Source organism: Corvus hawaiiensis, chromosome 5, assembly GCF_020740725.1.
Source record: "Corvus hawaiiensis isolate bCorHaw1 chromosome 5, bCorHaw1.pri.cur, whole genome shotgun sequence".
Classification (NCBI taxonomy): domain Eukaryota; kingdom Metazoa; phylum Chordata; class Aves; order Passeriformes; family Corvidae; genus Corvus; species Corvus hawaiiensis.
Genome location: NC_063217.1, coordinates 2,098,185 through 2,120,324, shown reverse-complemented (window position 1 = coordinate 2,120,324; position 22,140 = coordinate 2,098,185). Strand labels below are relative to the sequence as shown.

The window sequence follows — 22,140 nt, the reverse complement described above, 5'->3', positions numbered from 1 at the left end:
GTCCCCAGGAGGGGGTGCTGGGGGTCCCCGTGCTGAATTTAGAGGGGTCCCCCAGGAGGGGGTGCTGGGGGTCCCCAGGATGGGGTACTGGGGTTCCTGGTGCTGGGGTCCCATGGAGGAGATTCTGGGGGTCCCCCGGATGGGGTGTTGGGGGTCCCGTTGCTGAGGTTTTGGGTGTTGCTGAGTGCTGTGGTGCTGGGGGTCCTGTGGAGGAGGTTCTGGGGTTCCTGGCTCCTGGGGTGTGCCAGTACTGGGGTATTGGGGGTCTCCGGGATGGGGTGCTGGTGTCCCATGGAGGAGGTTCTGGGGTTCTTGGTATTGGGGTGCTGGGGATGAGGTTCTGGGTGTCGCGGTGCTGGGGATCCTGGGATGGGGTCCTGGGGTTCCTGGTGCTGGGTTTCTGGATGTCCCAGTATTGGGGTGCTGGAGGTCCCTGGGATGGGGTGTTTGGGGTCTTGGAAAGGGGTGCCGAGGGGTCCTACGGAGGAAGTTTTGGGGGTCCCAGTGCTAAATTTACAGGGGTCCCTGTACTGGGGTGCTGAGAGTTCCCGGGATGCGGTACTGGTGTCCCATAGAGGAGGTTCTGGGGTTCTCAGTACTGGGGTGCTGAGGGTGCCCAGGATGGGGTCCTGGGGTTCCTGGTGCTGGGTTTCTGGATGTCCCAGTATTGCGGTGCTGGGGGTCCCCAGGATGGGGTACTGGTGTCCCATGGAGGAGGTTCTGGGGTTCCTGGTCATGGGGTGCTGGGGTCCTGGTGCTGAATTTCCAGGTGTCCTCGTGCTGGGAGTCCCCAAATTGGGTTCTGGGGGTCCCCGAACTGGGGGTTCCTGGGATGGGGTGCTGAGGGGTGCCGGTGCTGAGTTTTTGGGTGTCCCAGTGCTGAGGTTCTGGGTCTCCCAGTATTGGGGTTCTGGGGGTCCCCAGGATGGGGTGCTGGGGGTCCCGCTGTAGAGTTTTTGGGTGTCCCAGTACTGGGGTGCTGCGGGTCTTGGTAATGGGGTGCTGGGATTGGGTTCTGGGGTGCTGGGGGTGCTGGTGCTGAGGAGAAGTCCCGTGGAGGAGGTGCTGGGGGTCCCAGTACTGGGGTGTCCTGTGGAGGAGGTTGTGGGGTTCCTGGGAATGGGGTGCGGGGGGTGCCTGGGATGGGCTTCTGGGGGTTCCCGGGAATGGGGTTCTCGGGGTGCCGGTGTCCCATGGAGGAGGTTCCTGGCAATGGGGTGCTGGGGGTCCCCAGGATGGGATTTCCCAGTGTCCCACCCCAGTACTGGGGATCCCTGGGACTGGGATTCTCGAGGATGGGCATCCTGGGGATGGGGCGCTGGGGGTTCCCCGTGCCGGGATTCTGGGGGTACCTGGAGCTGGGGGTTCCCCAGGATGGGGCATTGGGGGGTCCCTGGGACTGGGGTTCTCAGGGATGGGGAGCTGGGGGTTTGGGGTGCTGGGGGTGCTGGGGATGGGGTGCTGGTGTCCCACGGAGGAGGTTTTGGGGTTCCTGATAATGGGGTGCTGGGGGTGCTGGGGTGAGGTTCTGCGTGTCCCGGTACTGGGGGCCCCCGTGATGGGATTCCCAGTTCTGGGGTGCTGGGGGTCCCCAGGACTGGGGTTCTCGGATCCCCATGGAGGAGCTGGGGGTGGCAATGCCCCATGGAGGAGGTTCTGGGGTTCCTGGTGCTGGGGGTCCTGGAGCTGGAGATCCCCAGAACTGGAGTTCTCAGGGATTGGGGTCTCTGGGATGGGGTTCTGGGGGTCCCTGGGATGGGGTGCTGGTGTCCCATGGAGGAGCTTCTGGGGTTCCTGGTAATGGGGTGCTGGGGGTGCTGGGAATGGGGTTCTGGATATCCTGGGACACTGGGGGTCCCCAGGATGGGGTGCTCGAGGTTCCTGGTGCCGGGGATCCCCAGGACTGCGGTTTTCGGGGATGTGGATCCGGGTGCTGGGTTTTGGGGTTCCCTGGGATGCGGTGCTGGGTTTTGGGGTGTCCCGCTGTCCTGGCCGTCCCCCCCACATGCCGTGGCCCTGTTTCAGCGGGGTGTCGCTGGCCCGGGCTCACTTCGAGAAGCAGCCGCCGGCCAACCTGCGCAAGTCCAACTTCTTCCACTTCGTGCTGGCCATGTACGACCGGCAGGGCCAGCCCGTGGAGGTGGAGCGCACCTGCTTCATCGACTTCGTGGAGAAGGAGCGGGTGAGCGCCCCCAAAAAGCCCCCCAAAACCTCTCCCTAACTCCCCAAAAACCCCCCCCAAAAAACCCCAAAAGAAACCCCAACACCCACCCCCGAAAAAACCCAAAAAATCAAAAAACACCCCCCAAAAAACCCAAGAAAATGCCCAAAAAACCCAACTCCCCAAGACCTCCAAAACTTCCCAAAAAAGCCTCCAAAGCCCTCCAAAAACCCCGCAATGTCCCTGAAAAAAACCTCAAGTCCTGCCCCCCAAAACCCCCAAATAACCCCCAAAGCCGCCCAAAAAAACCCCAAAACCCCAAAAAACCCCAAAGAACCACCCAACCTTCCCCTAAAGAAACTGTCAAAACCCCCATAAAACCTCCCAAAAAACCCCCTCGAACCCCAAAAAACACCCCAAAACCCTCCAATCCCCCCGAAAAAAACCCCCAAAAACCCCAAAACCCCCGAATAGACCCAAAACCCCTCTGGGGCCGTGGCTGAGGCCGGAGAGTGGCCCCAGCTCATCTCATGAGAGGCCGGAGTGGCCACGTGGGGTGGGAGTGACCAGGAGGGTGTGGAGTGACCAGGGAGTGACCAGGAGGGTCTGGAGGGGACAGGGAGTGACCAGGAGGGTGCAGAGGGGATATGGAGTGACCAGGAGGGTGTGGGGGGACATGGAGTGACCAGGAGGGTGCAGAGGGGACATGGAGTGACCAGGAGAGTGCAGAGTGACCAGGAAGGTGCGGAAGGGACAGGGAGTGACCAGGAGGGTGTGGGGGGACATGGAGTGACCAGGAGGGTGCAGAGTGACCAGGAGGGTGCAGAGGGGACATGGAGTGACCAGGAGGGTGTGGGGGGGCATGGAGTGACCAGGAGGGTGCGGAGGGGACAGGGAGTGACCAGGGGGGTGCAGAGGGGACAGGGAGTGACCAGGAGGGTTTGGAGGGGACAAGGAGTGACCAGGAGGGTGCAGAGGGGACATGGAGTGACCAGGAGGGTGCAGAATGACCAGGAGGGTGCAGAGGGGACAGGGAGTGACCAGGAGGGTTTGGAGGGGACATGGAGTGACCAGGAGGGTGCGGAGGGGACATGGAGTGACCAGGAGGGTGCAGAGGGGACATGGAGTGACCAGGAGGGTGTGGGGGGACATGGAGTGACCAGGAGAGTGCAGAGTGACCAGGAGGGTGCGGAGGGGACATAGAGTGACCAGGAGGGTGCAGAGGGGACATGGAGTGACCAGGAGGGTGTGGGGGGACATGGAGTGACCAGGAGAGTGCAGAGTGACCAGGAAGGTGCGGAGGGGACAGGGAGTGACCAGGAGGGTGTGGGGGGGCATGGAGTGACCAGGAGGGTGCAGAGTGACCAGGAGGGTGCAGAGGGGACAGGGAGTGACCAGGAGGGTTTGGAGGGGACAAGGAGTGACTAGGAGGGTGCAGAGGGGACATGGAGTGACCAGGAGGGTTTGGAGAGGACATGGAGTGACCAGGAGAGCGTGGAGGGACATGGAGTGACCAGGAGGGTGCAGAGGGGACATGGAGTGACCAGGAGGGTGCAGAATGACCAGGAGGGTGCAGAGGGGACAGGGAGTGACCAGGAGGGTTTGGAGGGGACAAGGAGTGACCAGGAGGGTGCGGAGGGGACATGGAGTGACCAGGAGGGTGCAGAGGGGACATGGAGTGACCAGGAGGGTTTGGAGGGGACAAGGAGTGACCAGGAGGGTGCGGAGGGGACATGGAGTGACCAGGAGGGTGCGGAGGGGACAGGGAGTGACCAGGAGGGTGCAGAGGGGACAGGGAGTGACCAGGAGGGTTTGGAGGGGACAAGGAGTGACCAGGAGGGTGCAGAGGGGACATGGAGTGACCAGGAGGGTTTGGAGGGACATGGAGTGACCAGGAAGGTGCGGAGGGGACATGGAGTGACCAGGAGGGTGCAGAGGGACAGGGAGTGACCAGGAGGGTGCAGAGGGGACAGGGAGTGACCAGGAGGGTGCAGAGTGACCAGGAGGGTTTGGAGGGGACATGGAGTGACCAGGAAGGTGCGGAGGGGACATGGAGTGACCAGGAAGGTGCGGAGGGGACATGGAGTGACCAGGGGGGTTTGGAGGGACATAGAGTGACCAGGAAGGTGCAGAGGGGACATGGAGTGACCAGGAGGGTGCGGAGGGGACAGGGAGTGACCAGGAGAGTGCAGCGGGGACATGGAGTGACCAGGAGGGTATGGGGAGACATGGAGTGACCAGGAGGGTGCGGAGGGGACAGAGAGTGACCAGGAGAGCGTGGAGGGACATGGAGTGACCAGGAGGGTGCGGAGGGGACATGGAGTGACCAGGGGGGTTTGGAGGGACATGGAGTGACCAGGAGGGTGCTGAGGGGACATGGAGGGACATGGAGTGACCAGGAGGGTGTAGAGTGACCAGGAGGGTGCAGAGGGGACATGCAGTGACCAACTGACCCCTCCCCGTTAATTTTGCCCCCCACCCCAAGGAGCAGAACGGGGAGAAAACCAACAATGGCATCCACTACCGGCTGCAGCTGCTCTACAGCAACGGTGCGTGCGGGGTTTTGGGTGGCTTTTGGGGGGTTTTGGGGTGTCCCCAGGGGGAGGTGACAAACGGGGTGACCCCCCCCCCCCCCGGTGTCCCCGCAGGGCTCCGGACCGAGCAGGATTTGTACGTGCGCCTCATTGACTCCATGTCCAAGCAGGTACCGAGACCCCAAATCCCCCATAAATTCCCCAAATGCCTCAAATCTCCCATAGATCCCCCAAATCCCCCTTACCCTACTCGGGGAACATCTGGATGTCGCCGTGGCCACCTCTGGCCGCGGTGTCACCTGCTCTGGGCGGATGGCGGGTGCCACCCCGGTGCCACCCCGGTGCCACCCTGGTGTCGCCGCTGTCCCCTCGGTGTCCCCTCCAGGCCATCATTTACGAGGGGCAGGACAAGAACCCCGAGATGTGCCGGGTGCTGCTGACCCACGAGATCATGTGCAGGTGGGTTGGGGACACCCGGAGGGTGACAGGGGTGTCCCCAAGGTCCCTTTAGTGCTCGCTCTTGGTCACCGAGCCGGTGCTAATTAATGAGCCCAGAGAGCGCCACTAATTAACCCCGGGAGCCACCACGACAAGGGGACAGGCCACCCCCCGAGTGACAGGGGTGGGTCCTCAACCCCTTCAGAGCCACCCGGGGTGACAGGGATCGGTCCCCAACCCCTTCAGAGCCACCCGAGGGTGACATGGAGCCACCCAGAGGTGACAGAGATCGGTCCCCACCCCCTTCAGAGCCACCCGGAGGTGACAGGGATCGGTCCCCAACCCCTTCAGAGCCACCCGAGGGTGACACGGAGCCACCTGAGGGTGACAGGGATCGGTCCCCAACCCCTTCGGAGCCACCCGAGGGTGACACGGAGCCACCCAGAGGTGACAGAGATCGGTCCCCAACCCCTTCAGAGCCACCCGGGGTGTGACAGGGATCGGTCCCCAACCCCTTCAGAGCCACCCGAGGGTGACAAGGAGCCCCACAGGACCCCCCAAATCTGTCCCCAACCCCATAAGGGGGTGGAAAAGTGACACCCCCGAGTGTCCCCCCTGCAGTGTCCCTGTCCTGGTGTCCCCTCTGTCCCCACCCCTGAGTGACGGTGGGGGGTCCGAGGGTGGGATATGAGGACCTTGGGGGTCCCTCAGCCCTCGCTGTCCCCTGATGTCCCCTCCTGTCCCCGTGTCCAGCCGCTGCTGTGACAAGAAGAGCTGCGGGAACCGCAACGAGACGCCCTCGGACCCCGTCATCATCGACAGGTGCTGGGGACACTGGGGACATCGGGGGACACTGGGGACATCGGGGGACATCAGGGGAACCCCCAACACCTCACAGGGACCTGGAGGGGTGGCAGCCACCGGGGGTGTCCCCAAGTTTGGGAACGCGATGCAGGGGACAGCGCAGGAGCTCCGGGTGTCCCCAGGGGGGGTGACAGATGTCCCCGTGGGTCACACCGGTAATGGGGGTGGCACCAGCGCGTTGGGGACATGCCGGGGGTGGCCGTGTCCCCATCCTTGAGGCCACCGAGGTCCCTCTGTCCCTGTCCCCTCCTGCCTGTCCCGGTGTCACCTTGCTGGTGCCGCCAAGCCCGGGGGTGTCAGGACCACGATGCCCTTGTCACTGCCACTGTCCCCGTGTCCCGCAGGTGTCCTGGGGCTGTCCCCACGGTGGCACTTTTGGGGTGCTCGGGGGGAAGGTCCTGTGACCCCCTCAACCCCCCGGGACTGGTGTCCGCCTGGGAGGTGACATCCCGGCGGCTGGTGGCAGTGTCCCCAAATGTCCCCAAATGTCCCCAAATGTCCCTGTGTCCCCTCCAGTCCCAGGGCTTCCTGGGTGTCACTGAGGGCCAGGTGTGTCCCCAACGTGTCCCCCCCATCCCCAGGACTTTTGGGGTGTTCCCAACCTGCTCCCAAGGGCTTTTGGGGTGTCCCAAATCCCCTGTCCCCATTCCCAGGACTTTCGGGGTGTCACCCAGTCCCAGGAGTGTCTCCCCCACCCCCAAGACTTCTGGGGTGTCCCCAATCCCCCCCTCCCCTGCCCCAGGCCTTTTGGGGTGTCCCCAACCTGTCCCCCCCATCCCCAGAATTTTTTGGGGGGGTCACTCAGTTCCAGGCGTGTCCCCCAACCTGCCCCAGGACTTTTGGGGTGGCCCCAATCCCCTGTCCTCACTCCCAGGGCTTTCGGGGTGTCACTGAAGGCTTTCTTGGGGTCACCCAGTTCCAGGCGTGTCCCCAACCTGTCCCCCCTATTCCCAGGGCTTTTGGGGTGCCCCCAACCTGTCCCCCCACTCCCATCCCTTTCAGGGGGTCCCGCAGGGCCAGGCGCGTCCCCAAACCCCCTCTCCCCAGTCCCAGGGCTTTTGGGGTGTCCCCAGTCCCCTGTCCCCATTCCCACGACTTTTGGGGGGTCACCCAAGGCGTGTTTCCAGTCCCTTGTCCCTATTCCCAGGACTTTTGGGGTGTCCCCAATCCCCCCACTCCCAAGGCTTTTGGAGGGGGATCACCCAGGACTTCTGGGGGTGTCACCCAGTCCCAGGAGTGTCCCCAACCTGTCCCCCCCAACAGCCCCAAGACTTCTGAGGTGTCCCCAGTCTCCCTGTCCCCATCCACAGAACTTTTGGGGTGTCACCCAGTGCCAGACACGTCTCCATCCCCAGAACTTTTGGGGTGTCCCCCATGCCTTTTGGGGTGTCACCCAGTGCCAGACACGTCCCCAGTCTCCCTGTCCCCATCCCAGAACCTTTGGGGTGTCACTGAGTGCCAGACACATCCCCAGTCTCCCTGTCCCCGTCCCCAGAACTTTTGGGGTGTCCCCCATGCCTTTTGGGGTGTCACTGAGTGCCAGACACGTCCCCATCCCCAGAACTTTTGGGGTGTCACCCATGCCTTTTGGGGTGTCACTGAGTGCCAGACACGTCCCCAACCCCCTCTCCCCACTCCCAGAACTTTTGGGGTGTCCCCCATGCCTTTTGGGGTGTCACCCAGTGCCAGACACGTCCCCACTCCCAGAACTTTTGGGGTGTCCCCCATGCCTTTTGGGGTGTCACCGAGTTCCGGACGTGTCCCCAGTCTCCCTCTCCCTATCCCCAGAACTTTTGGGGTGCCACCCAGTGCCAGACATGTCCCCATCCCAGAACCTTTGGGGTGTCCCCCATGCCTTTTGGGGTGTCACTGAGTGCCAGACACGTCCCCACTCCCAGAACTTTTGGGGTGTCACCCATGCCTTTTGGGGTGTCACTGAGTGCCAGACACGTCCCCATCCCCAGAACTTTTGGGGTGTCACTGAGTGCCAGACACGTCCCCACTCCCAGAACTTTTGGGGTGTCCCCCATGCCTTTTGGGGTGTCACTGAGTGCCAGACACGTCCCCAATCCCCCTCTCCCCACTCCCAGAACTTTTGGGGTGTCCCCCATGCCTTTTGGGGTGTCACCGAGTTCCGGACGTGTCCCCAATCTCTTGTCCCCAATCCCCAGCCCTTTTTGGGGTATCCCCAGCCCTTTCGGGGGGTCACGCAGGGCCAGGCGTGTCCCTTCCCCCTCCCGCCCCGTCCCCCGGTCCCCCCCGTGTCCCCCCCCCGTGTCCCCCCCCGGGCCAGCCCCGCTGGTTTGAGAGCGCGCTAAGTGCCCCTCTCGCGGCGTTAATCAAATTACCCGGCAGCGAAAATTGACGCTTCTCATTAATTAGCCACGATTATGCAAATTGCGTATTCAAATTTATGCGCCGCGAGCAGAAGGTGCTCGGCAGCGGCGCCGGGCATTTGCATATTCAATGGTAATTAGCGATGCTAATTAATGCGCCGGCCCCGTATTTTTAACTCGCGGGGGTTCAGCCCCAGCCCTCCCCCCCCCCCCCTCCACCCCCCCAAGATGGGATCGGGATTTGGGGGATTTGGGGGGGATTTGGGGGGTGTTTTTTGGGATTTGGGGGATCCCCCCAGGGCTCGCTGGCCCAGGAATGGTGGGAGCGTTTTCCGGGAATTTTCCAGGCGTTTTCCAGCTTTTTCCAGGCGTTTTCCAGTGTTTTCCAGGTGTTTTCCGGCATTTTCTGGCCCTTTTCCGGGCGTTTTCCAGTTGTTTTCCAGCTTTTTCCGGGCGTTTTCCAGCTTTTTCCGGGTATTTTCCAGGCGTTTTCCAGTTGTTTTCCAGTGTTTTCCAGCTGTTTTCCAGTATTTTCCAGGTGTTTTCCGGCGTTTTCCAGGCATTTTCTGGCCCTTTTCCGGGCATTTTCCAAGCGTTTTCCAGCCATTTTCCGGCTGTTTTCTGGCTATTTTCCAGCTATTTTCCAGGCGTTTCCCAGCCATTTTCCAGTTGTTTTCCAGCGTTTTCCGGGTGTTTTCCAGCTTTTCCTGGGCATTTTCCAGGCGTTTTCCAGTGTTTTCCAGTGTTTTCCAGGTGTTTCCAGGTATTTTCCGGGCGTTTTCCAGCTTTTTCCAGGCGTTTTCCAGTGTTTTCCAGGTGTTTTCCGGCATTGTCCAGGCATTTTTTGGCCCTTTTCCGGGCGTTTTCCGGATACTTTCCAGTTGTTTTCCAGCCATTTCCCAGTGTTTTCCGGGTGTTCTCTGGGTATTTCCCAGCCATTTTCCAGGTGTTTTCCAGTTGTTTTCCAGCCATTTTCCATGTTTTCCGGGTGTTTTCCGGGTGTTTTCCGGGTGTTTTCCGGGTGTTTTCCAGCGTTTTCCAGCGTTTTCCAGCATTTTCTGTGCGTTTTTCCGGGCGTTTTCCAGCTCCTTCCTTGCCCTGATTGCCGCCCGTGGGGTGGGAATGGAATGATGGGAATGGGAGGAATGGGGATCCGCCCCTTTTCCTGTGTTGTCCCATAGGGTGGGACCCCCTTTCTGTGGGGTCAGGACCCCCTCAGTGTGAGATCCTTTTTCCCTGGAATTCCTTTTCCATGGGATCCTCTAAATGAGAGCCCTTGTTTTGTGGGATCCCCATTTCCTTGGGATCCACCTTTTTTTGGGATCCGCCTTTCCATGGGTAGCCCCTCACTGTGGGACCCGCATTCCATGGGATCCTCTTTCCCTGTGGCCCCTCCCTCCGTGGTACCCCTTTCCATGGGATCTGCTTTTTGGGGGATTCCCCCTTTTCCGTGGGAAACCCCTTTCTGTGGGACCCCCTCATCCGTGGGAGCCCCTTTTTGTGGGACTTATTTTCCATGGGATCCCCATTCCATGGGACCCCCACACTGTGGGATCTCCTTTCTGTGGGATCCCCTTTTCCATGAGATCCCCTTTCCATGGGATCCCCCCTTCATGGGACCCTCCTTCAATGTGATCCCAACTCCATGGGATCCCCTTTTTGTGGGATCCCCTCATCCATGGGATCCCTATAGGACCAACTTTCCCTGGAAACCCCTTCCTGTCGGACCCCTTTTCCAAGGGATCCCCTTTTTCTGGGACCCTCCTCTTCTGGGACCACCTTTCCCTGGGATCCCCTTTTTGTGGGATCCGTGTTCCCTGTTCCTCCTTTTTGTAGGGCCCTCTTTCCATGTAACTCCTTTTTTGTCGGATCCCTGGAATCCCCTTTTTCTGGAATCCCCTTTTTGTGGAATCCCCATTCCCTGAGACCCCTTTTCCATGGGATCCCCTTTTTCTGGGATCCCCTTTCCATGAGGAGACCCTCATGCCATGGGATCCCCTTTTTGTGGGATCCCTATTCCCTGAGACCCCTTTTCCATGGGATCCCCTTTTTCTGGGACCTCCTTTTTGTGGGATCTCTTTTGCTTGGGATCCCCCTTTTTGTGGGATCCCCGTTCCCTGGCACCCCCTCCGTGTCCCCCCAGCCTGACCGGGGGGTGACCCCCATCGGGTTCCCCGGGGTGTCCCCAAACCCCATGTGACCCCCAGGGATGGGCCCAAGGATCCCGATGTTCCCAGGGGTGTCCCAGTGCCACCCTCAGCGGGATGGGGACAGGGAGGGACACTGGGATGGGATGGGACTGGGATGGGGACAGGGAGGGACACTGGGATGGGGACACTGGGATGGGGACAGGGAGGGACACCGGGATGGGATGGGGACAGAATGGGACACTGGGATGGGATGGGACTGGGATGGGGACACTGGGATGAGATGGGACTGGGATGGGGACAGGGAAGGACACCGGGATGGGATGAGACAGGACTGGGATGGGGAGAGTGGGATGGGGACAGGGTGGCACAATGGGATGGGGACAGCAGAATGGGATGGGGCAGTGGGATTGGGACAGAATTGGATACTGGGATGGGGACAGGGACAGTGGGATGGGGACAAGGTGGGAGAGGATGGGGTGGGGACAGGATGGGGACATTGGAAGGGGGACAACAGGATAGGGACGGGATGGGGACAGAGCAGGACAGAGGGATGGGACAGGAGAGGACAGAGGGATGGGGACAAGATGGGACAGCAGAATGGGGACAGAATGGGATACTGGGATGGGGACAGTGGGATAGGGACAAGGTGGGACAGTGGGATGGGGACAGAGCAGGACAGAGAGATGGGGATGGGGTGGGACAGTGGGATGGTGACAGGAGGGGACAGAAGGATGGGGACACCGGGATGGGGACAGGACGGGGACAACGGGATAGGGACAGAATGGGACACTGGGTTGGGGACAGTGGGATGGGGACAAGGTGGGGACAGTGGGATGGGGACAAAGTGGGACAGAGAGATGGGACAGGAGGGGACAGAGGGATGAGGACAAGATGGGAGAGCAGAATGGGGACAGAATAGGACAGTGGGATGGGGACAGTGGACAGGAACAGGACAGGGACATTGGGATGGGGACAGAATGGGACATTGGGATGGGGACAGTGGGATGGGGACAGTGGACAGGGACATTGGGATGGGGACAGAATGGGACATTGGGATGGGGACAGTGGACAGGGACAGGACGGGGACAATGGGATAGGGACAGAATGGGACATTGGGATGGGGCCAAAGTGGGACAGAAGGATGGGGACAAGGTGGGATAGGATGGGGTGGGGACAGGATGGGATATTGGGATGGGGACACCGGGATGGGGACAGGGACAGCGGGACAGGGATGGAAAGGGACATCGGGATGGGGACACTGGTGACACTTTTGTCGTCCCCCCCTTTTTTTTTTCCCCCAATCCCAGGTTTTTCCTCAAGTTTTTCCTCAAGTGCAACCAGAACTGCCTGAAAAACGCCGGGAACCCGCGGGACATGCGGCGCTTCCAGGTGACACTTGGGGACATCAAGAAGAGGGGTGGAGGGGATCCTAAAAGGGGTGTGGGCAACCCCAAAAGATTTCCCAAAGGGGTCGAGGGGAATCGGGGACTCGATTCCCCCCCATTCAGGGGGGGAATCGAGTCCCCGATTCCCCTCGACCCCTTTGAAAATGCTAAAATTCACCACCACCCTAAAAAAATTCCCGCCGCCCTATAAAAAAAAAACCCCAAATCCGCCCCGAAAACCCCAAAAATCTCTTCGCCCCCTCCCCCCTTTCCTGGTCGCAGCTGGGTCCTGGCCCCCCCCTCCCGAGGTTCATCAGGGCTCGGTAACGAGATGTTAATTATGACATTTCGGTGATTAACGACCCCATTTGCATCGAGGCATCGGCGCGGCGGGGAAAAAAAGGGGGGGGGGGGGTTTGTGGGATTAGGGGGGGACGGGGATGGGGGGGGAGTTCCCTTTTAGGGGATGGGGGGGGTTGGGGTGGTTCTAAAAGGGGGTTGGGGGCTGCTGGAAGGGATGGGAGTAGTCCCAAAGGGGTTTGGGGTCGTTTGGGGGGCTGGGGATGGTCCTAAGGGGGTTTGGGGTCATCTAGGGGGGGGTCCCTGAGGAGGTTTGGGGTTGTCCGGGGGGGGGGCTGGGAATGATCCTAAGGGGTGTTTGGGGTCCCCTGGGGGGCTGGGGTGGGGTTGAGGTGGCCCGAGGGGGTTTGGGGTCTGCTGGAGGGGCTGGGTGGTCCCTAAAAGGGGGTTTGGGGTCGTCTGGGGAGGCTGGGGGGGTCCTTGAGGGGGTCCCAGGAGGATTTGGTGTCTCCTGGAGGGGCTGGGGGTGGCCCTAAGGGGGGTTTGGGGTCTCCTGGTGGGGCTGGGGATGGCCTTAAAGGGGGTTTGGGGTCCCCTGAGGAGACTTGAGGTGGCCCCGAGGGGGCCTCAGGGGGGTTTGGGGTCTCCTGGAGGGGCTGGGAGGGGTTCTCTGGTGAGATCTCTGGGGGTCCCTGGGGGGAACTTGGGGGTCTGGGGGGAACCTGGAGTGACCCTAAGGGGGTTTGGGGTCCCCTGGGGGAACTTGGGGTGGTCCCAAGGGGGAACCTGGGGGTCTGGGGGGTCCCTGTGGCAAACTTGGGGACACGGAGGTGGCCCTAAGGAGGGTTTGGGGTGTCCTAGGAGGGACTTCGGCAATCTGGGGGTCCCCTTGGGGGGGGCTGGAGACCCCAGGTGAGGGGGGACACCAGGGGGACACCACGGGGACCCCACTCACAGCCCCGCCATGGTGTGACACGGCTGTGACGAGGAGGGGACACCTTGGGGACACCACGGGGACCCCACTCACAGCCCCGCCATGGTGTGACACGGCTGTGACGAGGAGGGGACACCTTGGGGACACCACGGGGACCCCACTCACAGCCCCGCCATGGTGTGACACGGCCGTGCCAGGGAAGGGGACACCCCTGTGCCAGGGCAGGGGACAGCGCGGGTGACTGTGTCCCTTGTCCCCTGTAGGTTGTGGTGTCCACCACGGTGCACGTGGACGGCCACGTGCTGGCCGTGTCCGACAATATGTTCGTCCACAACAACTCCAAGCATGGCCGGCGCGCCCGGCGCCTTGACCCCTCCGAAGGTCAGGGGACACCTGGGGACATCTTTGGGACGTGTGTTGGGACTCCCCAAGCGTGGCCTGGCACCCCTAGGGTGACCTCTGTGTCCCCATCCTGCTGTCCCCAAGTGTCCGTGCCTGTCCGTGGTTGGGTGTCCATGGGCACCTCCCCCTCTGTGTCACCGTGGCCATCTGGGGACATGTTGGGGACATGGTGGGGACATTTGTTAGGACCCCCCCAGCGTGGCCTGGCACCCCTTGGGTGACCCCTGTGAGCCCACCCTGCTGTCCCCAATGTCCGTGTCCGTCCGTGGGTGGGTGTCCGTGGGTACCTCTGTTTGTCCCCATCCTTGTCACCGTGGTCACACGGGTCTGTCACCAGCCATGTCCACGTGGCCACCTGTGATTGTCCCCATCTGTGTCCGTGTGTCTGTCCCCAGCCATGTCCCTGTGGCCACCTGTGGCTGTCTCCATCTGTGTCCGTGTGTCTGTCCCCAGCCATGTCCCTGTGGCCACTTATGTGTCCATGTCCATGCCCCTGTGGCCACCTGTGTTTGTCCCCATCCATGTCTGTCTGTCCCCATCCCTGTCCACATCCCCGTGTCCCCTGTCCATGTCCCCGTCCATGTCCATGTCCCCATGTCTGTCCCAATCCATGTCCCTGTGACCCCATGCCTGTCCCTATCCATGTCCCCATGTCCCTGTGGCCACCTGTGTGTCCCAGTCCGTGTCTGTGTGTCCACGGCCACCTGTGTCTGTCCCCATCCCTGTCCATTCCCTGTGTCCCCCCTGCCTGTCCCAATCCATGCCCATGTCCCCATGCCTGTCCTTGTGTCCCCACGCCTGTCCCCGTGTCCCCATTCGTGTCCTTGTGTCCCCATGCCTGTCCCCTCTTTGCCCATCTCCCCAACCCCCCCACCCCTCCCTGTCCCCGCCATCGCTGTCCCCATCCCCACCATCGCTGTCCCCGTCCCCACCATCGCTGTCCCTGTCCCCTCCAGCAGCCACCCCCTGCATCAAGGCCATCAGCCCCAGCGAGGGCTGGACCACGGGCGGTGCCACCGTCATCGTCATCGGGGACAACTTTTTCGATGGCCTCCAGGTGCTCTTCGGCACCGTCCTGGTGTGGAGCGAGGTACGGGGACGGGGCCTGGGGGTGGCCCGGGGACAGCTTGGGGACAGCCTGGGGACACCGCGGGCCGGGCTGAGGCCGTGTCCCCCCCCGCAGCTCATCACCCCCCACGCCATCCGCGTGCAGACCCCCCCCCGCCACATCCCGGGGGTTGTGGAGGTGACATTGTCCTACAAGGCCAAGCACTTCTGCAAGGGCGCCCCCGGACGCTTCGTCTACACCGGTGAGGGGTGGGGACATCGGGATGGAGGCATTGGGATTGGGATTGGGGACATCGGGATTGGGGACATCGGGATTGGGGACATCAGGATTGGGGACGTCAGGGTGGGGACATCGGGTTGGAGGCATTGGGATCGGGGAGGGGACATTGGGATGGGGACATCGGGATTGGGGACATCGGGATGGAGGCATTGAGATCGGGGTGGGGACATCGGAATGGGGACATCGGGGTGGGGACATCGGGGTGGGGACATCGGGGTGGGGACAGTAGGGTGGGGACAGTAGGGTGGGGACATTGGGATTGGGGACATTGGGATTGGGGACATTGGGGTGGGGACATTGGGGTGGGGACATCGGGGTGGGGACATCAGGATTGGGGACATCGGCATGGAGGCATTGGGATCGGGGTGGGGACATCGGAATGGGGACATCAGAATGGGGACATCGGGGTGGGGGCATCGGGGTGGGGGCATCGGGGTGGGGACATCGGGATTGGGGACATCGGGATTGGGGTGGGGGCACTGGGATCGGGATGGGGGCATTGGGATGGGGGCATCGGGATCGGGGACATTGGGATGGGGCCATCGGGATGGAGGCATTGGGATTGGGGTGGGGACATTGGGATGGCAACATCGGGATGGGGACATTGGGATTGGGGTTGGGACATCAGGATGGTGACATTGGGGTTGGGATGGGGATATCAGGATGGGGATGGGGACATTGAGGTTGGGATGGGGACATCAGGATGGAGACATTGGAATTGGGGAAGGGACATCAGGATGGGGATGGGGACACTGGGGTTGGGATGGGGATATCGGGATGGGGATATCGGGATGGGGATATCGGGATGGGGATATCGGGATGGGGACATTGGGATGGGGACATTGGGATGGGGACATCGGGATTGGAGTGGGGACATCGGAATGGGGACATTGGGGTTGGAATGGGGATATCAGGATGGACACATTGGGATGGAGACACTGGGATTGGGGTGGGAACATCGGGATGGGGATGAGGACTGCAGGATGGGGAATGGAGGACATTGGGGTTGGGATGGGGACATTGGGATGGGGACTTTGGGGATTGGGATGGAGAGACCTGGGATTGGGATGGAGAGCCCTGGAATTGGGATAAAACGTTTTGGGATTGGGATGGAGGCACCTGGGATTGGGATGGAGGCACCTGGGATTGGGATGGAAGCACCTGGGACTGTGACACGGACTCGTGGGATGGGGACACAAATCCCTGTGACAGTGACACAGACACCCGGGACCTTGGGACAATGTGACACAGTGACCCGGCCCCTTGGGACAATGTCCTGGCCCCCGGGAAGGGGCCAATGACCCAGCCCCGGTGACAGTGACCCGTCGGTGTCCCCTGTCCCCAGCCCTGAACGAGCCCACCATCGATTACGGGTTCCAGCGGCTGCAGAAGGTGATCCCGCGGCACCCCGGGGACCCCGAGCGCCTGCCCAAGGTAGGGGACAGGGACACCCCTGGGATGTGGTGACACAGCCAGGGGACAGGGACATCCCGGGGAGCAAAGGACAGGGAGGGGGTGACAGTTTTGTGTCCCCCCGGGTCTGGCAGAGTTTGGGGCAGGGAGGGTTGGGGGGCGGTGAGGGTTGGGGACACAGGGGGGCATTGGGGACACAATGGGGGGTGACCATGGGGGACATGGGGTGGCCACAGGGGAGTTGGGGACACAGGGGGGACACGGGGAGATCATTGGGGACACAGAATGGGGGGACATGGGGTGGTCATGGGGGGCTTGGGGACACGGGGGGTCATTGGGGACACAGAATGGGGGGGCTTTGAGGCGGCTGTGGGGGGTCATGGGGGGGTCATGGGGGGTGGGCTAGGGGTGAACTCCCCCCTGACCCTTCTGGCCCCTCCCTGTCCCCAGGAGGTGCTGCTGAAGCGCGCGGCCGACCTGGTGGAGGCGCTTTATGGGGTCCCCCACAGCAACCAGGTCTGCAGGACCCCCTCCCTGGGACCCCTCTGGGACCCCCCACCCTGGGATAACGCTCCCCCAGTCACCCACTGGGACCCACTGGGATCCCCCACTCTGGGACGCCCCTGAGACCCCCCCCCCCCCCCCGTTCCCTTCGGGACCCCTCACCCTGGGATAACCCCCCCTCATCCCCCCCCGTCCCCTGGGATCCCCTTGGGACCCCTCTGGAACCTCCCTGGGACCCCCTCCCTCCCCCCCCCAGTTTCCCCCAGGACCCTCTGGGACCTCCCATCCTGGGACACCCCCGGGACCCCCTGGGACCCCTGGGGACACCCTGGGACCCTCCTGGACCCCCCACCCTGCGACACCCCCGTGACCCCCCCACCCCAGGACCCCCCAGTCCCTCACAGCACCCCCAGAATCCCCCCGGGACCACCCTCAATTCCCCCCAGGACCCCCTTGGGATCCCCACCCTGGGAACCCCCTTGGGTCCCCCCTGCCACATCTGGAGGGTCCCTGTCCCCCACCCCACTCCCAGCCCTGGCACATCTGGGGACACCAGGACCCATGGGTGCCCCGGGAGGTGACACGAGCTGGGACAGTCCCAGAAGCCCCCGGCCCATCCCGGGGTCACCCCAGGTGGTGGGGTGACACTGAAGGGTGACACCGTGAGGTGACATTGAAGGGTGGCACTGAGGGGTGGCACTGTGGGGTCATGCTGAAGGTGACACTGTGGGGTGGCACCAAGATGTGACACTGTGGGGCACCGTTGAGGGGTGGCACTGAGAGGTGACACTTTAGGGTGACCCCAAGGGGTTACTCTGTGGGATGGCACCGAGGGGTGACACCGAGGGGTGACACAGTGCTGGAGGGTGATGCCGGTGGGTGACACTGAGAGGTGACTCTGAAGGGTGGCACCGAGGGGTGACACCGAGGGGTGACACCGAGGGGTGACACTGAAGGGTGATGCTGTGCTGGAGGGCGACACTGAGGGGTGGCACTGAGGGGTGACACTGTCCTGGAGGGTGACACTGAAGAGTGATGCTGTGCTGGAGGGTGACACTGAAGGGTGACACTGAAGGGTGACGCTGTGCTGGAAGGTGACACTTTGGGGTGACACTGAAGAGTGATGCTGTGCTGGAGGGTGACACTGAAGGGTGACACTGAAGGGTGGCATCAAGGGGTGACACTGAGAGGTGACACTGTGGGGCACCATGGAGGGGTGACACTGTGGGGTGACACTGGGGAGTGCCACTGCAGGGTGGCACTGAGAGGTGACACTGCAGGGTGACACCAAGGGGTGACGCTGTGGGGTGACACCGAGGGGTGACGCTGTGGGGTGACACTGGGGAGTGCCACTGCAGGGTGGCACTGAGAGGTGACACTGAAGGGTGACACCAAGGGGTGACTCCGTGGGACGACACCGAAGAGTGACACCGAGGGGTGACGCTGTGGGGTGACACCGAGGGGTGACACTGTGGGTTGACACTGTAGGGTGGCCCTGAGAGGTGACACTGAAGGGTGACACCGAGGGGTGACGCTGTGGGGTGACACCGAGGGCTGGCACTGTGAGGCGACTCTCTCCTGGAGGGTGACGCCGGTGGGTGCCACGGCCGGGTGCCACCCAGAGGTGCCACCAAGCGGTGCCACCCCGCTCGGTGACGCCGCCGTGTCCCCAGGACGTGCTGCTGAAGCGGGCGGCCGATGTGGCCGAGGCTCTCTACAGTGTCCCCAGGGCCCCCGCGCATGTCACTGTCCCCTCCTTCGGCGGGGGACAGCTCGGCCTCGCCATGGGCGACTCCCCGCAGGGCTCCGAGCAAGGTGCGCGGTGGCCTCGCGGTGGCCTCGGGGTGGCCTCGGGGTGGCCTTTGTGGCCTGGCTGGGCGGTGCCACCTGTCCCTGTCCCCTCAGGGCTCCCACCCCGTAAGACGCGCGGTGACCCCGGGGGCACCGTGTCCCCTTCCCAAGTGATGCCACCGTGTCGCTGTCCCCGCAGGGCTGGGACCAAAGTGCGCGGTGGCCTCGGGGTGGCGGGGGTGGTCTCTGTCCCCTCTCCGGTCGGTGCCACCTGTCCCTGTCCCCTCAGGGCTCCCAAAAAGATGCGCGGTGGCCTCGCGGTGGCCTCGGGGGGGTGGTTCCAGAGAGTCTTTGTCCCCTCCGCAGGTGGTGCCACCGTGTCGCTGTCCCCTCAGGGCTCCCAAAAAGATGCGCGGTGGCCTCGGGGGGGGGGGGGGGTCCGGAGAGTCTCTGTCCCCTCCCCAGGTGATGCCACCGTGTCGCTGTCCCCGCAGGGTTCTCGCGCAGCCCCGGGTCCCCCCCGGCGCGAGGGTTCGGCCCCCCGGGCTCGGCCCCCCAGCCAGGCTTCGCCGGGGCTACCGGCGGCTTCGGCGGGGCCACCATGGCCGGGCTGGGCGTCCCCGGGTCCCCCCCGAGCTTCCTGAGCGGCTCCACGGCCACCTCCCCCTACGCCAGTGAGTGACACCAAGGGGGGGTCCTGGGGGGTCCCCAAAGTCGTTGTGGGGTTCCTGGGGGGTTCCTGAAGTCATAGGCCAAGCCCAGAGTGTCCCAAAGCCGTAAGCCAAACCTGGGGGGGATCCCCAAAGTCATTGTGGGGTTCCTGGGGGGGTCCCCAAAGCCATGTGACAACCCTGGGGTGTCCCCAAAATCATGGGAGGGTCCTAAGGGGTCCCCAAAGCCATTGCGGGGTCTCTGGGAGTCCCCAAAGTCACGGGAGGGTCCCAAGGGGTCCCCAAAGTCATTGTGGGGTTTCTGGGGGGGGGGGGGACCTGAGGTCATGGGGGGGCCGTGGGGGTCCCCAGAGTCATGTGACAGCCCTGTGGGGTCCCCAAAGTCATGGGTGGGTCCTTGGGGGAAGGTCCCAACAGGTGCCAGCCCCGGCAGGTCCCCAAAGCCATTGTGGGGTTCCTGGGGGTCCCCAAAGTCATGGGAGAGCCCCAAGGGGTCCCCAAAGCCATTGTGGGGTCCCTGGGAGTCCCCAAAGTCACGGGAGGGCCCAAGGGGTCCCCCAAAGCCATTGTGGGGTTCCTGCGGGTCCCCAAAGTCATGTGACACCCCTGGGGGGTTCCTGAAGTGATGGGTGGTCCCAGGGGGTCCCAAAAGTCGTTGTGGGAGCCCTGGGGGTCCCCAAAACCATCACTGAGGGCAAGAGAGGGAGCGGGGACATGGCCAGCTGAGGTGGGACAGCCCTGTCCCTGTCCCCAGCCCTGTCCCAGCCCCGTCCCTGCCCCATCACTGTCCCCATCACTGCCCCTGTCCCCATCCCTGTCCCCTTCCCTGTCCCAGTCCTGTCCTTGTCTCTGTCCCCATCCCTGTCCCCATCCCTGTCCCCTTCCCTGTCCCCATCCCTGTCCCTGTCCCGGCCCCATCCTTGTCCCTTTTCCTGCCTCTCTCCTTGTCCCCGTCCCCATCCCGTCCCTGCGCGGTGTCCCCTGTCCCGTCCCCGAGCCGTGCGCGGTGTCCCCGCAGTCCTGCCTGCCAGTCCCCCGCTGGGCACCTCGTCGGTCACTGTCACCTCGGGTCCTGGCGCGGCCACCCCGCCTGGTGGCTTCTCCTTCTCGCCGGTGACGATGATCTCGGCCGTGAAGCAGAAGAGCGCCTTCGCCCCCGTGCTGCGGCCACCGGGCTCCCCCCCGCCCTGCGCCAGCGCCCTGCAAGGTGAGACTGTCCCCAAGGCCACCAGGGCCACCAAGGTCCCCAAGGTCTCCAACACCCAGCCCTGAGTGGCCTCTGCCCCATGGAGGGACCACGATGTCACTGTGATCCCAGTACCTGCCCGGTGTCCTGACCATGGACATGGTTGGGTCACCCTTGTCCCTGACCCCTCGTGTCCCCAGTGTCCCCAGTGTCCCCAAGGTCCCCAAGGTCCCTGACACCCAGCCCCGGGTGGCTCGTGCGCCATGGAGGGTCCCCGGTGTCACTCCTGGTACTGCCTGATGTCCTGTACATGGGCCCTGTGGCACCCTTGTCCCTCTCTCCCAGTGTCCCCAGTGTCCCCAAGGTCCCCAGCGTCCCCAAAGGTCCCCCAATGTCCCCAATGGCCACTCCTGTGTGCCCCTATCCCAGAAGAACCTCGGTGTCACTGTGATCCCACTACCTGCCCAGTGTCCTGACCATGGACATGGTTGGGTCACCCTTGTCCCTGACCCCTCGTGTCCCCAGTGTCCCCAAGGTCACCAGTGACCCCGACACCCACCCCGAGTCCCCCCTGCCCCATGGCGTGTCCCCAGTGTCACCGCACCCCCTGCCTGGTATCCATACCCGTGTTATGCCCATGGGGTTGTCCCATGCCACCCTCGCCCCTGTCCCCCAGTGTCCCCAGTGTCCCCTGGCTGATGCTGTCCCTGCCCTGCCCAGACCCGGCTTTCGAGGACTCGGACAAATTCCACGCTCCGGCTCGGCCGCTCCAGGGATTGGCCTATTCCTAAGGATGGAATATCCGGAGGGGCTCTGCACCCCCCATCCCACTGGGACAGCAGCGGGGACACGGACTGGGGACATCCCTGTCCCCTGTGCCCACCCCTCGGAGCTGGGATGGCACTGGAGCCGCCACACGGAACGGGATGAGGGGACCCAGCCCCGCGATGTCCCCACCCTGGGTGACCCCGGCCCAGCCTGGCTGAGGGGGGAGTTGGGGAAATCCTGGAATGAGCCAAAATTCCCGGGTTTGGCCTCAGGAAGAGGAGGAGAGAGCCGGGAATGGGGGGCAGCGGAGGGCGCAGGATGGAGGTGCCAGGATGGGAGGAGGAATGGTCCAAGTGAGATGGATGATCTGGGATAGAGGGGATGATCCAAGGTGGGAAGGATGGTCCAGGATGGGAAGGATGATCCAAGGTGGGATGGATGATCCAAGGTGGGATGGAAGCTCTGGAAAAGGATGGAAGATCCAAGGTGGGATGGATGATCCAAGGTGGGATGGAAGCTCTGGAAAAGGATGGATGATCCAAGGTGGGATGGATGATCCAAGGTGGGATGGAAGCTCTGGAATAGGATGGAAGATCCAGGTGGGATGGAAGATCCAGGTGGGATGGAGGATCCAAGGTGGGATGGAAGCTCTGGAAAAGGATGGATGATCTTGGATGGGATGGATGATCCAAGGTGGGATGGGTGCTCCAGGATGGGATGGATGCTTTGGAATAGGATGGATGCTCCAGGTGGGTGGGATATTCCAGATGGGACGGATTTTCTGGAGCAAGATGGATATCGACAATTTAGAGGGATGTAGAAGGAAAACATGGATGAGCCTGGGTAGGTGGGATGATGTGGAATGGGATGGATGGATGGAGGGAGGGATGGATGGATGGATGGAGGGAGGGATGGATGGATGGATGGATGGATCCATGGATGGATGGAGGGAGGG

At 62.8% G+C, this 22,140-nt stretch overlaps 1 protein-coding gene across 7 annotated transcripts; it reads left to right on the top strand.

Moving 5' to 3' along the window:
* Positions 1-2,029: 2,029 nt before the first annotated feature.
* Positions 2,030-22,102, top strand: LOC125326455 (transcription factor COE4-like). Of its 7 annotated transcripts, none has more exons than XR_007203818.1 (16): positions 2,030-2,182; positions 4,647-4,710; positions 4,810-4,865; positions 5,081-5,154; positions 5,887-5,955; positions 11,791-11,872; positions 13,366-13,483; positions 14,461-14,594; positions 14,688-14,814; positions 16,198-16,286; positions 16,716-16,781; positions 18,443-18,584; positions 19,055-19,234; positions 20,250-20,438; positions 21,138-21,588; positions 21,665-22,102. XR_007203818.1 is itself a non-coding variant. In XM_048304730.1 (15 exons), the coding sequence occupies exons 1-15, from the start codon at positions 2,111-2,113 to the stop codon at positions 21,206-21,208; spliced, it is 1,530 nt and encodes a 509-aa protein (XP_048160687.1). In that variant the 5' UTR covers positions 2,030-2,110; the 3' UTR covers positions 21,209-22,102. The 7 variants fall into 7 exon arrangements, 2 of the variants coding, with proteins under 2 accessions (XP_048160687.1, XP_048160686.1); XR_007203821.1 differs by having other exon boundaries at positions 21,138-21,633; positions 21,729-22,102; XR_007203819.1 differs by having other exon boundaries at positions 21,138-21,690; positions 21,729-22,102.
* The last annotated feature ends 38 nt before the right edge of the window (positions 22,103-22,140 follow it).

Excerpts from the sequence above, each read along its gene's own strand:
- LOC125326455 (XM_048304729.1), top strand. The coding sequence starts at position 2,111 with ATGTACGACCGGCAGGGCCAGCCCGTGGAGGTGGAGCGCACCTGCTTC. Across the intron at positions 5,155-5,886 it reads ACCCACGAGATCATGTGCAG|CCGCTGCTGTGACAAGAAGA; the intron begins GTGGGTTGGGGA and ends CCCCGTGTCCAG. Across the intron at positions 18,585-19,054 it reads CCCGCAGGGCTCCGAGCAAG|GGTTCTCGCGCAGCCCCGGG; the intron begins GTGCGCGGTGGC and ends CTGTCCCCGCAG.